At 42.9% G+C, this 22154-nt stretch overlaps 2 protein-coding genes across 4 annotated transcripts in view; both read left to right on the top strand.

Annotated features, from left to right (window-relative positions):
* LOC142464319 (uncharacterized) overlaps nt 1-22154 on the top strand; it is a 582685-nt gene that overhangs the window by 131096 nt on the left and 429435 nt on the right. The window lies entirely within an intron of this gene.
* On the top strand, nt 11779-13686 carry LOC142464327 (uncharacterized). The gene has a single exon (XM_075567825.1). The coding sequence runs from the start codon at nt 11973-11975 to the stop codon at nt 12861-12863; it is 891 nt and encodes a 296-aa protein (XP_075423940.1). The 5' UTR covers nt 11779-11972; the 3' UTR covers nt 12864-13686.

Here is a 22154-nt window from a genome sequence, read left to right as displayed (position 1 = left end):
GGAACTCCTTCTTGGTGGTGACTGCCACTGGAGAGTAACTTCACACTCACACAGTGGGGTTGTCTTTGAACAGGGCATCTTTATTGATGATGAAGCAAACTGCCCCCTTGCAGCAAACTGCTCAGCCGCACATCTCGCCGTACTGTCCCTTGAAAAGGTACGCCCTCCCAATGGAGTGGGATCCCCTCTCCGCGCAGGGAGATCACCCCTGTGCCAGGTCCCTGGACACAGTGTGGCCTTGACAGGCTTGATGTAGAAACGGGCCACTAGTTACTGCACTAGTGGGCCCTTCTTTCCCAAAGTCTCAACCCAGACTCCTACTACTACTCAGAATTCTTCACAGAGAACCTACAACACTAACTTTGGACAGTGCTGTGCCTTATATACCTCAGGAGGCAGGCACATCTCTGATGTCACTAACGGTGGACTCAGAGTATGTAGCCACTTCCATCCATACATAGGGCACCTCACCAGGTTGTGAGGGCAAACCTCCATGATTACTGCTGGCATCCCTGTAACTTACCAGGTTTTACTGCCAGCAGGAGAGACCACTGCAGACCATTTTACAGCATTGCTACAATCTCCCCCTGGTGAATCCCCACTGTCCCGGCTGGACCTAAATTTGGTGTACCTTTTTCCAGGAAGCACTGTAAAATGGAACACACAATTAATCAAAAACAACATTACTGTTTTCATAATTATCAACGGTGTAGCGCTCACTGACCAGCAGAGGGCACTCATGTTAGAAACAGACCTCACTATTCTGTCTACCTAATAATAGTGGCGAGGATCTGGTTTCTTCACCTCCTTACCTGCCATGTCGGTCACAGTGATACTGTACTCCCGGGGCAAGCCACTCTCGGGTCTATATACAGCCTTGTGCATGTATATGCTGTGCCCGATGCTCCATACTCGCATTAGCTGGGAGATTCTCTCTTCTGCTCTGCGCCCAGTAATTGAACCCCCTTTATTTACCATGTACAGCTCTATATTTTCTCTTAGCCACCTATCCCTCTGGTCCTCTATCTCCTGCATGAGGGGTTCGGGGACATAGGGGTACTCTAACCCATGAGAGTTTTTGTACGTGGCTACAATGGCCCTTTCTGCTCGACTGGCCCGGATCAATTTGGTGTCACCCGCTCTTCCTGGCAGCACCCATGACAGGGGCTCGTCCGGTTCTACCGGATCATCCAGTTTACTGGGACCCAATGGCTCTATTAGCCCTCGACTAATGTCGTACCATCGGTCCTGCATTGCCTTCAAATGACCTTCCTCATTGAACTCTCCCTTGGCCCACCAATAGTCCACCACCCCATGTCGCTCCAAGATGAACCTGGTTCTATCTAGCCAGGCTTCGTATCCCTCAAATAAGGGGGCCCACCACCGGGTCTCCCTAATCTCTTCCAGGGACGTCTCGCCCAAATCTTCCTCTTCTAGTACACCCCCGGAGGATATGCCGGAAGTGCATTCTGACTGGGCCTGATTATCTGATTCCTTTTTCCCAATAGTAATACTGACGGTACTGGGACAGTCACTGGACACGGACACCTGCCGAGTGTACCTCCCGCCGCCCACCGACCCATCATCGGATGTCACATAGTCCAAGCTCCCAGTCCGTTCATTGGAAGTGACCCGGGAATCCCCTGACATCCCTAAACTCGATTATGACCCAAAAGTAAAGGTGACCTGGGCTGGGGCTTTAACTAGGGCCTGGGGTCTAGCTAGGGCCTGGGATTGGGCATAGGGACAGACAATCGGTATCCGCGGGGCTACGACCCGCTCTTCACCGCTACCTGGTCCGGTGCAACCGCATGGGCTCTCCGCTTCTCCGGTCTCACGACTCTCCGGCTCCCGTATCGATCGCCCGCTCCTCTTCGATTTAGGCGATCGGCTAACACCGCTCGAGCGAGGAGGCGCAGTCATCTCACAATCGGCTCCGCTCTGCCCGCCGGAAACGACATCCTGACACGCACGTGTCTCGTTGCCATCTTGGGTTGGGTCCCCAAGCGAGACCTCTTCCTCCACTACGACATCCGGCAACGCCTTCTTCCGCTGTGGCACCGCTTGGGCCTGGCACCGTCCCTCCGCCGTCGCCACCCTCGGAACCTGGTAAAAGCAGGGGCTTTGCTTACCGCTCCGTGGTGTCGGGGTGGATCTACCGCCATCAGAGCCGCTGGTCACCACGGCCGTGGGACTTCGCCGCTCGGGTTGCCGCTGTGTGGGCGACACTCGGTTCCATTCTTCGCCGACACAGGTGAGTGGCACTCGCTTTATCGTACTGCTGCTGTGGCTCACCGGTGGTCGGGTCGTCACCGCGGTAAGACTTGCGACTCCTCGTCCGAGGACTCCAACTTTGCATTAGAGCGGGGCATTCCGTTCGGTGATCAGCGGTGAGCCCCTCTTTTATCACCGCGTCGGTGACCGTTTTTCTCTTCCGGCTCAGCCTTGATGGCCGGGCCCGATCCCCTTTCTCCGGGATCCGTGGACTCCCTCCAGAGCGCACCGGGGAGTTCCGCCGACTGCATGGCAACATCTCCCGCGGCCTCTACTGCCTGAACCAGCACGAATGTCAGCATGGGCCACAGGTATTGCAGGCCACATTGTGCGCATCGCGCTGTAGAGCTCACAGCACCGCCCGGCAGGCGACACTGCAGGCATAGGCATGCCACTGTCTCTATACCCGCTACTTGAAGGATCAGGAAGCCTCCTGGCGCCGAGTAGGGATGGGTAGATATCAGTGACCCTTCTTCTTGCTTGCAGGCCATATTCACTAATGGAGGTACTTTCACTAGTGGTCTGTTCTGCTCGCTGGCTCCTCGCAACTGAAGTGCAGGGGCTGGTTTGCCAATCCTTCCTCCAGCTTTCCGCATCCGCCAAAACTGGAAACCACTCCCTCTGGTTGAGACAAGGGTGAGGTCCCGTAAACTTGTAGGCTGACCCAGCACAGGGGCTGAGTTAGTCATAGTCCATGAGGGCGCGGCTCCAGCTTTCGCGCCATACTCCCCATCAGGGTGGGGTTTTCCTGTTTGCGCCACTACTGGCCAACTTTCTGCAAGTTGAGCATTTGCAATATTTTCTGCAACTGGCCCACGCGGTTTCCCAGGGAAGCGGGAACCGCCATTTTGGATTGCACTGTCAATCTGGTTCACGGTTGAGGTAGCTTTTGACTGTTTTTACGTCGAATGACAAGCAAGTCCATTATGTTCCTCATATCTCACAATAATGTCCTCCTCGCTGTCCTCAGGGTTACTACCCCAAGGTCCGAAGCAGGACCAACATAGCACAGCCACTGCTTTCACGCCATTCCACAACAGGCTCACAAAAGTCTCTTCTGTAGCTTGCTCTTCACCCGCACACATGCCATGTGCGCTGTCTCCTTCGGCCTTCGCCCGCCATCTTGGATTTTACGCACCGCGCGGATCCTCCATTCTTGCGGTCGCCATTCGGCCACTGTATATTGGATTATTGTACATGGAGCTCCTCTCTGTAGGGCAGCTGCCACACCAATACAATAAAAATGCCTTGTGCACCACCTTGTGTACCTAACGTAGATCTGACTCGTGTTTGCACTACCTCAGGCTAGGCTCACTCTTTCTGTGTCTGCTGTATCTCCTTCCTTCCAGTCTGTGCTCCCTTCGGTAAGTGGTCTGGAATGGACTAGAGTACTCTGGCTCTGCCATGCAGTACTTTGGGCGTCTACCTACTGTTGGTTAGTCTAACACAGACCCTCTCCAGGATTCCTGAACTACGTTACCAGTTTATCCCTTTAGGCGTCCCCCACTAGCACTACCTCAAGGTGACTAGGATAGCTATAGCCCCTCTCCAGCCCCACTAACTCCTTGCAGGATCCCAGGTCGTCTGTGCGGTCTGCAGCTCCAGCAGCTCCCCTGACTACCCCTGGCTCCGTCCTACGCAGCACAAAGTGGCAGCAGACACTCTCCCTGTTTCCCAGTGTGCCTAACAAAAGCCTGTCCTGTTGACAGGTCTCTCAGCAAGTCTCTCAGCAGCGCCTCCAAATGTAACAGGTATTCCTTCTAGTCTGACCCCCCCAATCTCATATTGGCCCGTGTCGTCTAACCAGCCCTCATTACATGTTCGTATCTGGGTGCGAGTCCTACCTATATCACGTGCAGCGCCTCCACCTCATCAGGATCTATGCGTCCGCAGGGAGATGGTCCTGATGAGGAACTCCTTCTTGGTGGTGACTGCCACTGGAGAGTAACTTCACACTCACACAGTGGGGTTGTCTTTGAACAGGGCATCTTTATTGATGATGAAGCAAACTGCCCCCTTGCAGCGAACAGCTCAGCCGCACATCTCGCCGTACTGTCCTTTGAAAAGGTACGCCCTCCCAATGGAGTGGGATCCCCTCTCCCCGCAGGGAGATCACCCCTGTGCCAGGTCCTTGGACACAGTGTGGCCTTGACAGGCTTGATGTAGAAACGGGCCACTAGTTACTGCACTAGTGGGCCCTTCTTTCCCAAAGTCACAACCCAGACTCCTACTACTACTCAGAACTCTTCAAAGAGAACCTACAACACTAATTTTGGGCAGTTCAGTGCCTTATATACCTCAGGAGGCAGGCACATCTCTGATGTCACTAACGGTGGACTCAGAGTATGTAGCCACTCCCATCCATACATAGGGCACCTCACCAGGTTGTGAGGGCAAACCTCCATGATTACTGCTGGCATCCCTGTAACTTACCAGGTTTTACTGCCAGCAGGAGAGAGAACTGCAGACCATTTTACAGCATGGCTACATATGTTTGGTATATAACATGGGAAGTAAATAGTGAGATCTTTTGTATCAGATGAAAGGAATGCAGTGAATTAGTTCTCAGTCATACAGCTGGATCTCTGGATCTGTATTAATGGCTTTAAGCGCTGCTCACAGAAATACCTTTAATAGATTTAAAGTAAATTGTGTATTTCCCTAAGCTTGATAAATATTTGACAAATCACTAAACCTTTATTAGTCTATATCTGTACTATGTTTCTTTTGTTTCAGGTTGTGTTAGGATAATGATTTCTTCTCTAACAGCTCCTTGTGGATACAGAGAGGCCCCAACCGTTCATCTCCTTTTCATTTATTAGGAGCAAACAGGAGGAAAATATCTACAGATGCAGCTTCTGCTGTAAGTAAGTGAAAACCTGCCAAGTGATTGTGACATTTCAGTTTATGTTCAGGGTCCCCCTCTGAGAAATGAACATTCAGAAGTACATTGTATTGTGAGTATCACTATACACTCACAGCAGGGGCAGGCTGGAATATACAGCGCTTTACTCTCCTGTTTGATGTTAGTATAGAAGAGAAATGTACACAGGAAAAACGTGATGATTCTAACCGTTAATTAGAAAGCGAGAGAGAAGTTAAACCACCTCAGGTGTTATGGACCTGAAATAGAAATATTCTGAAATATAAACCTGTTCTAAAGAAACCCTCAAAAACACAAATGGCGAACAGAATCACCCAGGTCCTTATTGGCACGCACTCATGATGCACAAGTATAATTAACAAGGATACATATCCATTAATTTCAACCAAAATTCCCACTACCCCAATGAGGGTATATCAACAATAACACATAGTCTATATAAAAACAGAAAATAACAAAACTTTAATGTTGACAAATATTATATTATAAACACTTCATCTACGGACACGAAACGGCGTCGGGGTGCAGTGACGTCACGGTTGTGGCGCCTGCGTGTGGGACGGTGTTCAGGACAGTGGTGGCGGGAGATTTCCTCACTCTGCTTGGAGATACGGTCGTATACCTGACACTGCTGACATTGTGGTGCTGCAGCCTTCTGATATCAGTTTTGGGGTTGTGTTGGGGCATTATCTGACAGAGGCATTCTTAGGCTTATAGGTGTTAATCACTGCACCACTATCTATTGCCTGCACATACAGCGTGTATGTTGTTATACACCACACTCATTAATTTACTTACCTCTGCTGCGGCTGCAGCTTACGATATACCGCGTTTATTCAGTTTGTAGGGTATACACCTTAGCAGGGTTATATTAGTAATTACCGCACCACCTTATATATATGGAGTGATTTGTAGTGAGGCTAAGATTATTACAATACAGCTACTAAGCCGATTGATTTCACTACTAACTTTCCACCTGATACACCTCCCCTCAGGGGATCATTTTTATTCCTTTTTTAACTCACCTGTACATACTTACACTTGCTACGGCGTGACTATTTGTCAACATTAAAGTTTTATTATTTTCTGTTTTTATATAGACTGTGTCTGTTATTGTTGATATACCCTCATTGGGGTAGTGGGAATTTTGGTTGAAATTAATGGATATGTATCCTTGTTAATTATACTTGTGCATCATGAGTGCGTGCCAATAGGGACCTGGGTGATTCTGTTCGCCATTTGTTTTTGCTTTATCTCCTCCCTACGCACCCGCAGCCTTATACTAGATTGTTTGTTTTTGGTACTGAGCGATAACTGTATTTCTGTGTGTTCTAAAGAAACCCTCACCTGACCAAGGTGACCTGACCAAGCCTCCCACTAACGACCGCCTAGAAATGGGCAAAACCTGTTGGCGGATTTCGCTCCACCTCGGATCGGCTGGTTCCTTTGGTCCACGGGTCAGTCTCAGAGAGGGCAATCTGCAGTTTCGGATTTTTAATATGTATCAGGGTTGCAGACCTGTCTAAGACATGCAAATGAGCACACAGTAATATTTCCATTTGATACACGTATGTATGTATGTATGTACTGTATGTATCTCATAAACAGAAAACAAAGAGTCGCGCTATCAGTGTGATATATAAGTTCAATATAATGGTGAATTTAGTGAATTGTGAATGTACAGATACAAACTAGTATAACAGTACTAAGTTATAAATGTACATTAATTAGTTAATATAAAATAAATATTTAAACCATTTACGTGAAATAAAGAACAAACCAGTCCAAATGATGGATACAATAATGAAAGAAAAAAGTCCAGATGCAGAAATAATAGTCAGTCACAGTATGGAGTAGGCTGCTTCTTGATTGATCTAGCTAGATCAAGGGAATCTATGAGAAAAAGACAAAAAGAAGCGCCAGCTCCATGGCATAATATTGTATGTAAAAGTTGACAATTTATTCAAATAGAGTGTGGCCGCGCACACACATACACACACAAAAAATTACACCAAAAAAAGAGCGCAAATGCCAGTAGTACATATAAAAATAGGACAAGTTTAATAAAACAGGACAGTCAAATCCCTATATAGAAGAAACACATGTATATCAATGATACATGAATATGCAACAATGATTAACAATACAATAGTCGTCTGACTAAATTGAAGAGGATATTCAATATGTATGCACACATAAAGGAGGCTTAGCTGACAGACACATCCATCACTACCTATACCTGATCAAGGGTGAGATACATTCTCACCTTTCTATATACATATAGATTTACAGGACTGTTTCATCTTCATATCTCACTACCTCCCTACACACATCTCACTACCTCCCTACACACATCTCCCTACACACATCTCCCTACCTCCCTACACACATCTCCCTACCTCCCTACACACATCTCCCTACCTCCCTACACACATCTCCCTACCTCCCCACACACATCTCCCTACCTCCCTACACACATCTCCCTACCTCCCTACACACATCTCCCTACCTCCCTACACACATCTCCCTACCTCCCTACACACATCTCCCTACCTCCCTACACACATCTCCCTACCTCCCTACACACATCTCCCTACCTCCCTACACACATCTCCCTACCTCCCTACACACATCTCCCTACCTCCCTACACACATCTCCCTACCTCCCCACCCACACCTCCCTACCTCCTCACCCACACCTCACTACCTCCCCACCCACACCTCACTACCTCCCCACCCACACCTCACTACCTCCCCACCCACACCTCACTACCTCCCCACCCACACCTCACTACCTCCCTACATATCTCTGGTTCTACAGGATACCATTGAACTAACGTTTCTACAGCCACGTCTCCTATACAGCAGTTCCCTCCTTTTTCCTCTTCAATTTAGTCACGGCAGACGACCATTGTATTTGCAATCATTGTTGCATTTTCAGGTGTTTAAAAACCAAGTCTACAGTAGCACAGTGGTCCATTGTGAATCGACCTTGGTCCTTGAAGACGTTGAAGACATTATCAAATGTAGGCGGTTCATAATAAAAAGCTCTAAGACTCAATGCTGTTGGGCTTTTTTCTACATTCTTATCCCTGCACAATTGCTGACTGGACACCATGTGTACACCGTACACATATTAAAAATGCATAACCACAGTCATGTTTTTTTATATGTTCTGCAATTAATGCTGCAACAGATAAGATGGTGACTTTATCAGGAATATATGAATATTTCATTTTGAACTATGATTTTTACAAATTTTCACCTGACGTTCATGGGTGGAAGGGTTCGGTAAGGCAAACCTTAACTAATGATCAGAAAACAGAAAAAAGTGCGCTATTAGATAATACTCAAGTGTAAGTGAATTAAATATTGCGTACCCCACTAAAAGATACACACCTCAGTGATTAATGAATATTATCAACAACCTCTAATCGTCAGGAAAACGTCTGCTGCTGCTGATATTAGAGTGGCTCAGCACCCCTATAGAACAGTGAAAGGCAAGAAAAAACTGCGCACAACGCATATGGTGAAGTATGTTCAATAAAAATATATACTGTATTGGGTACAGGTAATATATCTGCGTACATCAAGTTAGATTATATAGGCATTTCATGTACTCTGACATGTGTTACCAGATGTCACAAAGCCGCAGGAGCCGTCTCTCACTCTGCACCCTCCGATGGTTTCTGACAGGAGCTTCTGGGACGTGTTCTATGCAGGTAGGTGGCCACTCCCAGAGTGGCACTATAGATCCTTAGTCTGGCAACTTGCTTCAATGGTAAGGAACTCCAGTGTGGGGAAAATGATAGTCCACAATCTCACTTGCTATCAGCTGCTTGGTATAATCACCAGTAAGCCGCCCATCAGTGATGATTAAACGCTGAATCAATGCAGCTCTTGTAGAGAACAGGAATTGCTGCAGCTTGAGGGATTACTCTATGCGCTTAGAGATAACCTTGCCTCGTCAGGAATCAGCTGTAGAGTCTTAATCCTACGCGTTTCATAGCAAGAAGCTACGTCCTGAGGGATTCATTCTTACTGAAACACCGGAATATTTACACCCCATGATTGTACTTTATTGGTTACGTGGGATTTCACGCACAGCCAATCACGTCTTAGATCAGTGCAACGTGCACCTGAATGCATAATTAAGCTAAAGAGATCTCCGTGGGATGGCTGCGTATACCTTCCCATTTAACCAGTCAGTTAAAGAAACAGCATATTAACAGTATCTTGGACATACTAATCCTTGTTTTATTTCAGAGCTCCAAACATCATTGTGTCGTTTAATATATATTTTATTTTAGTTGTTTTAATAAATGTTTTGATGTAGATTTGGCTAGGATTTGTATGTCTAGTGCGCCTAGATCAATGAACCCATACAACACCTAAGGTGATCTCTGACCGAATATCAGACCAGTCCTTAGTGTCCAATCAATGTCCAGATAGATCTTGATTGATGTCTCATAACATGTGGAAGTACACACAAAGAAAAATCATAGTGCAACACTGATATATATCAAACAAATCTAAATAAAAAAGCTGTGTGTGCTGTGCATGCGCATAGTAAGTGAAACTTCTTTGTGTGTTGTCAGCAACATATAAAGTAACAATAATATTATTACTGCTTAGAGCATGAGTAAATTCGATTGGTGGGGTCATGTTTATTGGCAGAAGTACCGGCATCATGGATGTTGAGTGGGTGGGGGAGCTCACAGGGGGGGAGGGCGGGGGAATAGGCACATCATTCAGGGGTGGTGTTCGGCGCATCACTGGTGCATGTGTCAGAGTGTGCGTGCGTGGGTCAGTGCGTGCGTGCGTGCATGTGTCGGTGTGCGCGCATGTCAGTGTGTATGTGTGTGTGTGTGTGTGTGTCTCTCTCTCTGTGTGTGATGTGTATGTCTCTCTGTCTGTGTCATGCCCCCTCTCTCCTGACTCCCCTCAGCACCCTTGTCCTGCCCCCAGCCCCTTTCAGTTGTCCCATCCCCCCATTCCTACTAGATCGCGGCGCAGAGGCGATGGAGGCAGTGGTGGAGAGGGGAGAGAAGCGCATCAGTAGGAGCCGGCTCGGAGGTGAGCGCTGCAGCGCGTCAGCATCTGAAGCCGGCTCGGAGGGGAGGGAGTGCGCGCATTTGGAGTGGCACGCATGTGCTGGAGCGGCCGGGGGTGAGGGAGGGGAGCATGCGGGCGTGTGGGGGGAACGGCGGCCATTAGGACCGGCGCCGGCGGCTATTGCTGCTGCATGTGACAGTGGGACGGTGACGTCACTTCCGTTTCACATTTCGTCTCCATCTCTCCAGTTTTGTCCCATCATGACTAGTGGAACCTAAAGAAGTTTCACTTCAAAACTGACCACAACACCACACAGACACACACACAACACAGAATAGCTGAAAAAAACTGGTGCTATTTAATATTAAGAATAAAGAAACGTTAAAAAGACAAAACAATTGTCTAAAAAATAGAGAACATAGGCTGTGGAGATCCCATCCAGTAGATGTAAAATTGGAATCCTACTCACGACAGGGTAGTTTTTAAACAGCATTATCAGCAACTTAATCTCTCCCTCTGCTGGATCCCAAGAGGAATCTCCACAGTGTACTTCCAGGGCTCGGACGCCGCCGTCACGCTAACTGCTGCTCCGATCGCAAACCCGCTGATCTCGTCGCACTCAGATGACGTCACTCACATGCTCACAGTCGCTGAAAATCCCAATTGCTGTCTGCAGTTACGGCACTTAGCCAAACCACCTTCCCACGCCAAACAGTGCTCGGTAAAGGGATAGGGCTGGAGGAAATCAGCACCAATGCTCTCAGTAGTCCCAGAACCACCTGTTTTGACTGTCACTGGTCAGTTTTTAGATTTGTTTGATATATGTCAGTGTTGCACTATGATTTTTCTTTGTGTTTACCTCCACATGTTATGAGACATCAATCAAGATCTATCTGGACATTGATTGGACACTAAGGACTGGTCTGATATTCGGTCAGATATCACCTTAGATTTTGTATGGGTTCATTGACCTAGGCGCCGGTTACATTGTGGTGTTCTACAAATCAGGGAAAATTACGTGACATTACGGCAGGAACCTCTGTTCCTATTTTAGTTAATCAGCCCAGTTAGACTAGTGTAAGCTGTGTATTTACACCTTTGTAGATGTTAGTGGTGAGATAGTCATGGGATATCAATGGCTGGCTGACCTCTTGAGCCACTAAAGGGTTATTATATCACAAAGTACAACAAAACTTATTTGATGAGAAAAGGTTCTGATCTACTATTGTATGTGCTCACTTTTTAACAATTCATACCTACAGAACAGAACAATATATGAAGAGCATTGATACAGGGAGTAATGTGATTTCCATTACTGGAGTGAGGAGGAAATATTTATTTTCATGTATGAGACATAATTGTAAAATGATTAATTGGGGTGTTTCTTTGCCTTCCTCTGGGTGAATGTAAATAGAACTAATACAACAATGTAACTTTATTTATATTCAGTATCTTGCACAAGTAGAATTTTATGAAGGTTTAACTCGATTAACTTGTCTTTCTCATCCAAATGTACTTTGTTGCATCAATGTTACATTAATACATTTTCTCACCATAGATGTATCATCAGCATATGACTGATCTGTGAACAAGAAGCGATGTAAGAAATGTCCCAAACATCATCAATTACACGAGGTGTTAATGGAAATATATTCTAAGGACTTCAACATTGCACAAATCTGTATGAGAATTGGAACAAGATTACAAGAAACTGGGCAGAACATTCCTATAGATCAAAAGCATTTTTCTAAACGGACAGATGTTACAATACCAGAAAAGACAAGGAGAGGATTTAAAGAGCAGAGACATGAAAACCTACCGTGGTAAATACGGCAATGTTATACAGCAAATAATCCCCACTGGAATGACACCCTTTAACTGCCCTGAATGTGGGAAAAGCTTCAGTCGGAAATCAAATCTTGTTCAACATGAAAGAATCCACACAAAGTTGAGACCCTATAACTGCTCTGAATGTGAGAAAAGCTTCACTAATAAATCACATCTTGTTTCACACCAAAACATCCACACAGGGCTGAGACCCTATAACTGCTCTGAATGTGAGAAAAGCTTCAGGTGGAAATCTAATCTTGTTACACATGAAAGAATCCACACAGGTGTTAGACCCTATAAGTGCTCTGAATGTGGGAAAAGCTTCATTCAGAAATCGGATCTTGTTACACATCAAAGAATCCACACAGGGGTGAGACCCTATAACTGCTCTGAATGTGGGAAAACCGTCAGTGATAAATCACAATTTGTTGCACACCAAAGAATCCACAGAGAGTTGAGACCCTATAACTGCTCTGAATGTGAGAAAACCTTCAGTAATAAATCATATCTTGTTACACACCAAAGAATACACACAGGGCTGAGACCCTATAAGTGCTCTGAATGTGGGAAAAGCTTAATTCAGAAATCAGATCTTGTTAAACACCAAAGAATCCACACAGGGGTGAGACCCTATAACTGCTCTGAATGTGAGAAAACCTTCAGTGATAAATCACAATTTGTTACACACCAAAGAATTCACACAGGGGTGAAACCCTATACCTGCTCTGAATGTGGGAAAAACTTCAGGCGGAAATGTAATCTTGTTATACACCAAAGAATCCATACAGCGGTGAAGCCTTATAACTGCTCTAAATGTTAGAAAAGCTTCACTAAGAAGTCATATCTTTTCAAACACATGATAATTCACTTAGGGAAGTTTCCCTGTAACTTAATGTGAAAATCTACAAAATACCATTAAAAACACAAAATACATTTTTTTTTAAATAGTTGGAGGAGGCGCATGCGCAGCTATGAGGAGTACAGCAGCTTAACTCCTAAACTCCACCTATGCCCAGCATAATAAAAGCACAACTGACAATAAAAGCACCTTAAAAGACCCAACAAGTTAAAGAATTCAAGGTCTAAACAACCAGAGATGTCAACCCGATCGAAAAGACAGAAGAATTCCAGGGATCTCAACTCCTACTTTGCCTCATCGGAGCCGCCGAGAGCGGGAAGGGAGTTGACTCTGAGGGAATCTGGAGACTCTGACTCCGAGATGGAATCAAGGCAGGAAGGAGACGACAGAGAGCTAGTCACCAGAAGTTACTTAAAGAAGGAACTGAAAGCATTGTTTAATGACTTAAAATAATTTCTTCATTCAGAAATCTCTGAACTAAGAAAAGATATTGGCCAGATAGGGGACAGGACCGATGAACTAGAAAAGAAAATTGACGCCACAGCAAAGGGAATGAAGAAACAAGAAAAGACTACAGCTTATCTGAAGGCGCAGCTTACAGGCATCATGGAGCAGCAAGAAGATGCAGAGAATAGGGACAGAAGAAATAACGTCAGGATCAGGGGGATACCCGAAGCGATTGCAGATGTTGAAGACTTTGCCTCCCGGTGGCTAACCTCAGTTCTGCCGGACAAAACAGAGGCAGAGACCCAATTAGATTGCTGTCACAGGGCCCTGAGGACCAAACCGCAGGCCGAGGAGGCCCCTAAAAATATTATAGTCCGCTTCCATTTTTACAAAACGAAGGAAGCGCTCTCCAAAGTTGAAAATACAAATATAGAAAAGTACCTGGCGCAAAGTGTACAAAGATATCGTGAATAATTAATTATAAAGCAATACAATGCCAATAGAAGGATACAAGTGTGAGAGTGAAGTCCTTTTTTTTCAGATGTTTGAATGGTAAATGGACTCAGTTCCCAAAACTTGTAAAGAAAGCAGGGGGAGTTTTTTCCCCCTTTCTGCTGCAGGCTGTTATCCTGTATTGTATGATAAGAACCATGGACATGGACACAAACATTGTGCAGTATTGTTTCAGCAATCGAATTACCCCATGTACAGCTTCAAATAGTGCATACAAAAGGAAACTTATCAAATTGTGGCGCTCTAAATATTCAGATATCAATCATATAAAGTGAAAAAATTAATAAACAGTGATACTTATGTAAACATATAGGGAGATGCAGCTGTGACCCGGTTGAGGTTTGCTCGGTCAATCCTCTTGATATGAAATGGCGATGAAGTCTCCGGGAAGCGCAATATATGTAAAAAGAATAGAAGAATAAAATAGTGATAGTGCAATATAGTTAAGATAAAGTTAGTGAACTCAAATAGTGATGACACTGCTCTCTAAATATATACTCACAAACGTGTGAGGTTTTGCAGGCACATAAAGGTATCTTTTAAGGTGTTCACTCAGTCACCAGGAGATGCAGAAATCAATGTTTCCCTGTGTATATGGACTCCCAGGAACCTTATTTAAAAGATACAACTGGACATAGTGCAGACCGTATGTATAATTTATCAAAAGTAAATAAAACAAGTTACACTCACATTGTTTCAAATACAGGTAAGCATTTTAGATCTCAATGGATCTCTCCGGCCGGGTGGATGGTATCTCCACTTCCCCTCTCTCGTGGCGTGCGTTCCACCGGTGCGTTCCAAACACCGGAAGTGATGTCATCCGCCGCGTCCACTTCCTGGGGTTCCAGCCGTCTCAGGGATAGAGCGTCACTCTATGCGTTTCACCATATAGGTTTCATCAGGAGTGACATTCTATTGCTTAGTGGGGATATATATACCCTCAATTCTATTCTCATTGGTTGGTAGTTCACCTGATTCTATTCACGTTAATCATAGATATTTAAGGCTATAGTGAGAATGAAACGAGACTATCTCTGTAAAGCATATGTTCTGTAATCATCTATTGACAATATTAAAGTGCAAGTAACAAACATTTGATACAATTAATCATAAAACATACATTTTTATACACTTGGTTTAAAATACATAGATTTATTTTGTCCTCAGACCACATTTAACAATAAAATTTTAAAATGGTTATAAAATCAATTTTGAAACTTAGATAAAATGTTAAAATTACTACAATGTAATATTTAAACAGCATTATTAAAAACAGGTAGTCAAAGGGAATGTTCCCTACTCTAGGGGGATATAGATGGAAAGTGCATAACATTAATCATTCTTGGTAAAGGCAATTTCTAAAATGAGAGTAAAAACAAAGAATTAGTTCATTTAAAATCACAAAAAAGGTTTCAAATCGAAATCTAGGTTCAAACCGGACGGGAACATAGTTTTTAGTTCATACATCCAGAATGACTCTCTTTTGATCAATGCTGTGTGTCTGTTTCCCCCTCTCCAATGGGGCATAACTTGCTCTATTGCTTTGAATTTTAACCCTTTAGGGTCCGCGTTATGTGCCATTAGAAAGTGGTTTGGAACACTATGGGTTGTCATTTTCCTTTTTATATTCCCTATGTGTTCCAAAATACGTGTTTTCAAGGGTCTAATGGTTTTCCCTATGTATTGTAGACCACACTCGCATTCGATCAAATATACAACAAAGTTGGATCTACAGTTTAAATGTTGTTTTATATTATATACCTTCTTAGTAATGTTGGACTGGAAGGTATTTGTAGTTTTACAACTGTAATGGCAGGCTGTGCAAAATTTACAATCAAAAAACCCTTTAGGGGGTTCTAACCACGTGGGGGTTTTTATATTTGGGGAACCCCTCAAGGCGCTAGGTGCTACTAATTTCTTTATATTTGGTGCTTTTTTATACACCATTTGGACTCTATCAGGTAAAGAGGTACCTATGATGGGATCATTCTTTAGAATCGACCAGTGGTTATTCAGTATGTTATTTATTTTGTATGCATCCCTATTATATTGGGTAATGAAGGGTACTTTTAAATTGTCATCTCCACTAGATTTTACCTTAGGAGTTAACATAGACTCTCTTGATACTTGTCTTGTTTTATCCAATGCTTTTTGTATAACATTGGGTTTGTAATTCCGTTCTGAAAACTTTCTGGACAATATAGTAGATTGTTCTTCATACACCTCATTATCAGTGCAATTTCGTTTAATTCTGCAGTATTGGCCGTATGGAATATTGTTTATCCATCTGTTTAGATGGCAGCTTGACTGCAGGATGTAATTGTTTGCGTCTACATCTTTGAAGAAATTTTTTGTCTTAATAACATTATTTTCAATGTATATTGTTAGGTCCAGAAAGTTAACAGTGGTCTTACTAAAAGTGGAAGTAAATTTAAGGTTTAGATCATTATTGTTTAGATACATAAAAAATGTGTCCAAATCCTCCAGTGAACCCTTCCAAACAAAGACAATATCATCAATGAACCTCCGCCATGTGACCAAATTTGCACCCCGACCCATCCAAGACCATATGTACAGATCTTCCCACATGGCCATGAGTAGGTTAGCATAGCTGGGTGCAAATTTGGTCCCCATGGCGGTTCCACATAATTGCAGGTAAAACTCATCATTGAACCAAAAGAAATTTTTGGTTAAAACAAATTGGATACATCTGATGAGGAAATCTATCTGTACCCCTGGGATTTTCCCTTCTTTCTCTAGGAACATTTTTACCGCCCTGCAGCCATCCTCATGTTTTATGGATGTATACAGGGCTGTAATATCGGTGGTCACCAATATGTAGTTATCTTGCCACTCTATGTTCCTAAGGGCCCCGATTGCATCACTGGTATCTTTTAAATAAGATTTTTGTTTTTTCACACTATCCTGTAAATAGCTATCAATAAATTCAGACAGGTTAGCCGTTAATGATCCAATCCCAGATATTATTGGTCTCCCTGGGGGGTGTGTGATATTTTTATGGATTTTTGGAAGGAAGTAAAAGACCGGGAAAACTGGATCTTGCACATATAGGAACTGAAATTCATGTTCCTCCAAAATTCCCAGTCTTCTACCATCCTCCAATAGGGCTTGAAGTTCTTTTTTATAAAGTATTGTGGGATTAGACTTCAATTTCTGATATGTTATTCTATCGCCCAAAATTTTATTTGATTCTTGCATATAATATTCATGATCCATGATCACAACACCCCCCCCCCCCTTATCTGCTGGTTTAATCACAATTGTTTTATCTGATGTTAATCCTTCTAGCGCTATTTTTTCTTCTTTAGTCAGGTTATGATGCTGCCTGTCCTTATTATTACATAAAGATTCCAAATCCTTTGTTACTAATTGAAAGAATACCTCAAGATGATTCCCCTTGGCAAATTTGGGAAAAAATTGTGATTGAGGCTTAAATTTCGAATGAACAAAGTTTGGGGTACTAGTATTGGGAATTGTTGAATTAGTATTTTTATTTTTATCTTCCCAATTTCTAGACTCCACATCTTTATTCATAAAGAATCTTTTTAGGGTTAATGTTCTTAAAAATTTATGTGTATCTGGTCTTAATTTGGTCTTTATGTAGATACACATAAATTTTTAAGAACATTAACCCTAAAAAGATTCTTTATGAATAAAGATGTGGAGTCTAGAAATTGGGAAGATAAAAATAAAAATACTAATTCAACAATTCCCAATACTAGTACCCCAAACTTTGTTCATTCGAAATTTAAGCCTCAATCACAATTTTTTCCCAAATTTGCCAAGGGGAATCATCTTGAGGTATTCTTTCAATTAGTAACAAAGGATTTGGAATCTTTATGTAATAATAAGGACAGGCAGCATCATAACCTGACTAAAGAAGAAAAAATAGCGCTAAAAGGATTAACATCAGATAAAACAATTGTGATTAAACCAGCAGATAAGGGGGGGGGGTGTTGTGATCATGGATCATGAATATTATATGCAAGAATCAAATAAAATTTTGGGCGATAGAATAACATATCAGAAATTGAAGTCTAATCCCACAATACTTTATAAAAAAGAACTTCAAGCCCTATTGGAGGATGGTAGAAGACTGGGAATTTTGGAGGAACATGAATTTCAGTTCCTATATGTGCAAGATCCAGTTTTCCCGGTCTTTTACTTCCTTCCAAAAATCCATAAAAATATCACACACCCCCCAGGGAGACCAATAATATCTGGGATTGGATCATTAACGGCTAACCTGTCTGAATTTATTGATAGCTATTTACAGAATAGTGTGAAAAAACAAAAATCTTATTTAAAAGATACCAGTGATGCAATCGGGGCCCTTAGGAACATAGAGTGGCAAGATAACTACATATTGGTGACCACCGATGTTACAGCCCTGTATACATCCATAAAACATGAGGATGGCTGCAGGGCGGTAAAAATGTTCCTAGAGAAAGAAGGGAAAATCCCAGGGGTACAGATAGATTTCCTCATCAGATGTATCCAATTTGTTTTAACCAAAAATTTCTTTTGGTTCAATGATGAGTTTTACCTGCAATTATGTGGAACCGCCATGGGGACCAAATTTGCACCCAGCTATGCTAACCTACTCATGGCCATGTGGGAAGATCTGTACATATGGTCTTGGATGGGTCGGGGTGCAAATTTGGTCACATGGCGGAGGTTCATTGATGATATTGTCTTTGTTTGGAAGGGTTCACTGGAGGATTTGGACACATTTTTTATGTATCTAAACAATAATGATCTAAACCTTAAATTTACTTCCACTTTTAGTAAGACCACTGTTAACTTTCTGGACCTAACAATATACATTGAAAATAATGTTATTAAGACAAAAAATTTCTTCAAAGATGTAGACGCAAACAATTACATCCTGCAGTCAAGCTGCCATCTAAACAGATGGATAAACAATATTCCATACGGCCAATACTGCAGAATTAAACGAAATTGCACTGATAATGAGGTGTATGAAGAACAATCTACTATATTGTCCAGAAAGTTTTCAGAACGGAATTACAAACCCAATGTTATACAAAAAGCATTGGATAAAACAAGACAAGTATCAAGAGAGTCTATGTTAACTCCTAAGGTAAAATCTAGTGGAGATGACAATTTAAAAGTACCCTTCATTACCCAATATAATAGGGATGCATACAAAATAAATAACATACTGAATAACCACTGGTCGATTCTAAAGAATGATCCCATCATAGGTACCTCTTTACCTGATAGAGTCCAAATGGTGTATAAAAAAGCACCAAATATAAAGAAATTAGTAGCACCTAGCGCCTTGAGGGGTTCCCCAAATATAAAAAACCCCCACGTGGTTAGAACCCCCTAAAGGGTTTTTTGATTGTAAATTTTGCACAGCCTGCCATTACAGTTGTAAAACTACAAATACCTTCCAGTCCAACATTACTAAGAAGGTATATAATATAAAACAACATTTAAACTGTAGATCCAACTTTGTTGTATATTTGATCGAATGCGAGTGTGGTCTACAATACATAGGGAAAACCATTAGACCCTTGAAAACACGTATTTTGGAACACATAGGGAATATAAAAAGGAAAATGACAACCCATAGTGTTCCAAACCACTTTCTAATGGCACATAACGCGGACCCTAAAGGGTTAAAATTCAAAGCAATAGAGCAAGTTATGCCCCATTGGAGAGGGGGAAACAGACACACAGCATTGATCAAAAGAGAGTCATTCTGGATGTATGAACTAAAAACTATGTTCCCGTCCGGTTTGAACCTAGATTTCGATTTGAAACCTTTTTTGTGATTTTAAATGAACTAATTCTTTGTTTTTACTCTCATTTTAGAAATTGCCTTTACCAAGAATGATTAATGTTATGCACTTTCCATCTATATCCCCCTAGAGTAGGGAACATTCCCTTTGACTACCTGTTTTTAATAATGCTGTTTAAATATTACATTGTAGTAATTTTAACATTTTATCTAAGTTTCAAAATTGATTTTATAACCATTTTAAAATTTTATTGTTAAATGTGGTCTGAGGACAAAATAAATCTATGTATTTTAAACCAAGTGTATAAAAATGTATGTTTTATAATTAATTGTATCAAATGTTTGTTACTTGCACTTTAATATTGTCAATAGATGATTACAGAACATATGCTTTACAGAGATAGTCTCGTTTCATTCTCACTATAGCCTTAAATATCTATGATTAACGTGAATAGAATCAGGTGAACTACCAACCAATGAGAATAGAATTGAGGGTATATATATCCCCACTAAGCAATAGAATGTCACTCCTGATGAAACCTATATGGTGAAACGCATAGAGTGACGCTCTATCCCTGAGACGGCTGGAACCCCAGGAAGTGGACGCGGCGGATGACATCACTTTCGGTGTTTGGAACGCACCGGTGGAACGCACGCCACGAGAGAGGGGAAGCGGAGATACCATCCACCCGGCCGGAGAGATCCATTGAGATCTAAAATGCTTACCTGTATTTGAAACAATGTGAGTGTAACTTGTTTTATTTACTTTTGATAAATTATACATACGGTCTGCACTATGTCCAGTTGTATCTTTTAAATAAGGTTCCTGGGAGTCCATATACACGGGGAAACATTGATTTCTGCATCTCCTGGTGACTGAGTGAACGCCTTAAAAGATACCTTTATGTGCCTGCAAAACCTCACACGTTTGTGAGTATATATTTAGAGAGCAGTGTCATCACTATTTGAGTTCACTAACTTTATCTTAACAATATTACACTATCACTATTTTATTCTTCTATTCTTTTTACATATATTGCGCTTCCCGGAGACTTCATCGCCACAGCTTCAAATAGTGCCTACTTACTAGATACAAAGCAGGCAGCATGCAGTGGAGAGAATCTGTAATCTTCCAAACCCAGGCTTTCCAGGCTAACACGAACCCCACGTGATGCACTGTGTCTGGATGGGCTCAGGTGGAATATCCTTCTCTCAGTGATGTCATCTGTCTCCGCCCTCGTGTTCCTATGTGTGTGATTCCAAACAGGGATAAAAAGGAACAGAGGATTGCGCAATATCTAAAACACCTTTAAATAACTCCAAAACTCGAACAGACATATACACTGGCGACACACTTTATTCGAGCTTGGCTAGTCCCACGAATTCGGGTATACCCGGGTGTATTGAGGTTTGTGACTGTTTTCTGCCCGAGTGCATTGGATTATTTTTCAAGCAGGGATTGAAGCATTTTATTCCCGCTGGCTGCAATACTGCACAGTATATATATATATACTGCATTACAATTCAAGAATTTATGCCATCTGGTAGACACGCGAAGCATTGCAGCCTATTAAATCCTAATCATTATCATTTAACAGATCAGCCGCCCATCAGCCAGGCATGAACCCAGGCTGGGAAGGCATATGCAACGGGGCTTGTCAGAGGTGAGGAGTGGCGCATTCCAGGTATCTGCCAGGTACATACCGGGTATTTGCTCGAATAAAGTGTGTCGGTGCAGTACTCACAAACACAGTGAGTTTTAAAATCAATAGGAGCGCCCGACCCGGCTGTCCAGCAGCAAACACCAGTCCCTGGTAGTCCTTGCCGGTAGCCGCGTGTATCTCGCGTTGCTCCGGTGTGAGCGCGGTGACGTCACCGCTTCCGTTCTCACACGGGACTGAGTGTAAAGGCAGGCTGGCGTCTCCTTAGGCTCCTCCCTGTTACCAGGAATGCCGCCATTAAAGTAATTGAGGACAGCCGGTGACCAGTATCCTGAGGGAAAATGGCGTCTGCTACCACTGAACTTTGCCGTTCGGATTACTTGTTATCAAGGGTGGCCGGGCTGTAGCCATGCATTCCCTGGATGAAGAAGCCGAATTCCTGAAAAAATTAGAAATAAAATCAAATTTCACTCACCTCATAGAAGAAGAACCGTCCCCGGTGGTGTCCGTGCATGCTGTGAGGCGTCACACACACACATGAATAAAGGAACATAGGGCACAACGGGTTTTAGCAAATTAAACTCATTTATTGAGCCAACACAACGTTTCGACCATATTGGTCTTTATCAAGTGACAATGGCATGACACACACACAAACACACACATGTTAAGTTATGGTGGGTAAAAAAAGTGACAAAAACCCTCCACAGTAAAGCATATTGCAAATGGAAATATTACTGTATGCTCATGTGCATGTCTTAGGTCTGCAACCCTGCCTTTCACCATTATCACCCAGCACACAGTACTTCCACTGCATAAAGGGATTCTGGGAAGTGACAT

This window comes from Ascaphus truei, chromosome 12, assembly GCF_040206685.1.
Source record: "Ascaphus truei isolate aAscTru1 chromosome 12, aAscTru1.hap1, whole genome shotgun sequence".
Taxonomy (NCBI): Eukaryota; Metazoa; Chordata; class Amphibia; order Anura; family Ascaphidae; genus Ascaphus; species Ascaphus truei.
This window is presented reverse-complemented; position numbering and strand designations above follow the sequence as displayed.

Excerpts from the sequence above, each read along its gene's own strand:
- LOC142464327 (XM_075567825.1), top strand. The coding sequence starts at position 11,973 with ATGTTACAATACCAGAAAAGACAAGGAGAGGATTTAAAGAGCAGAGAC.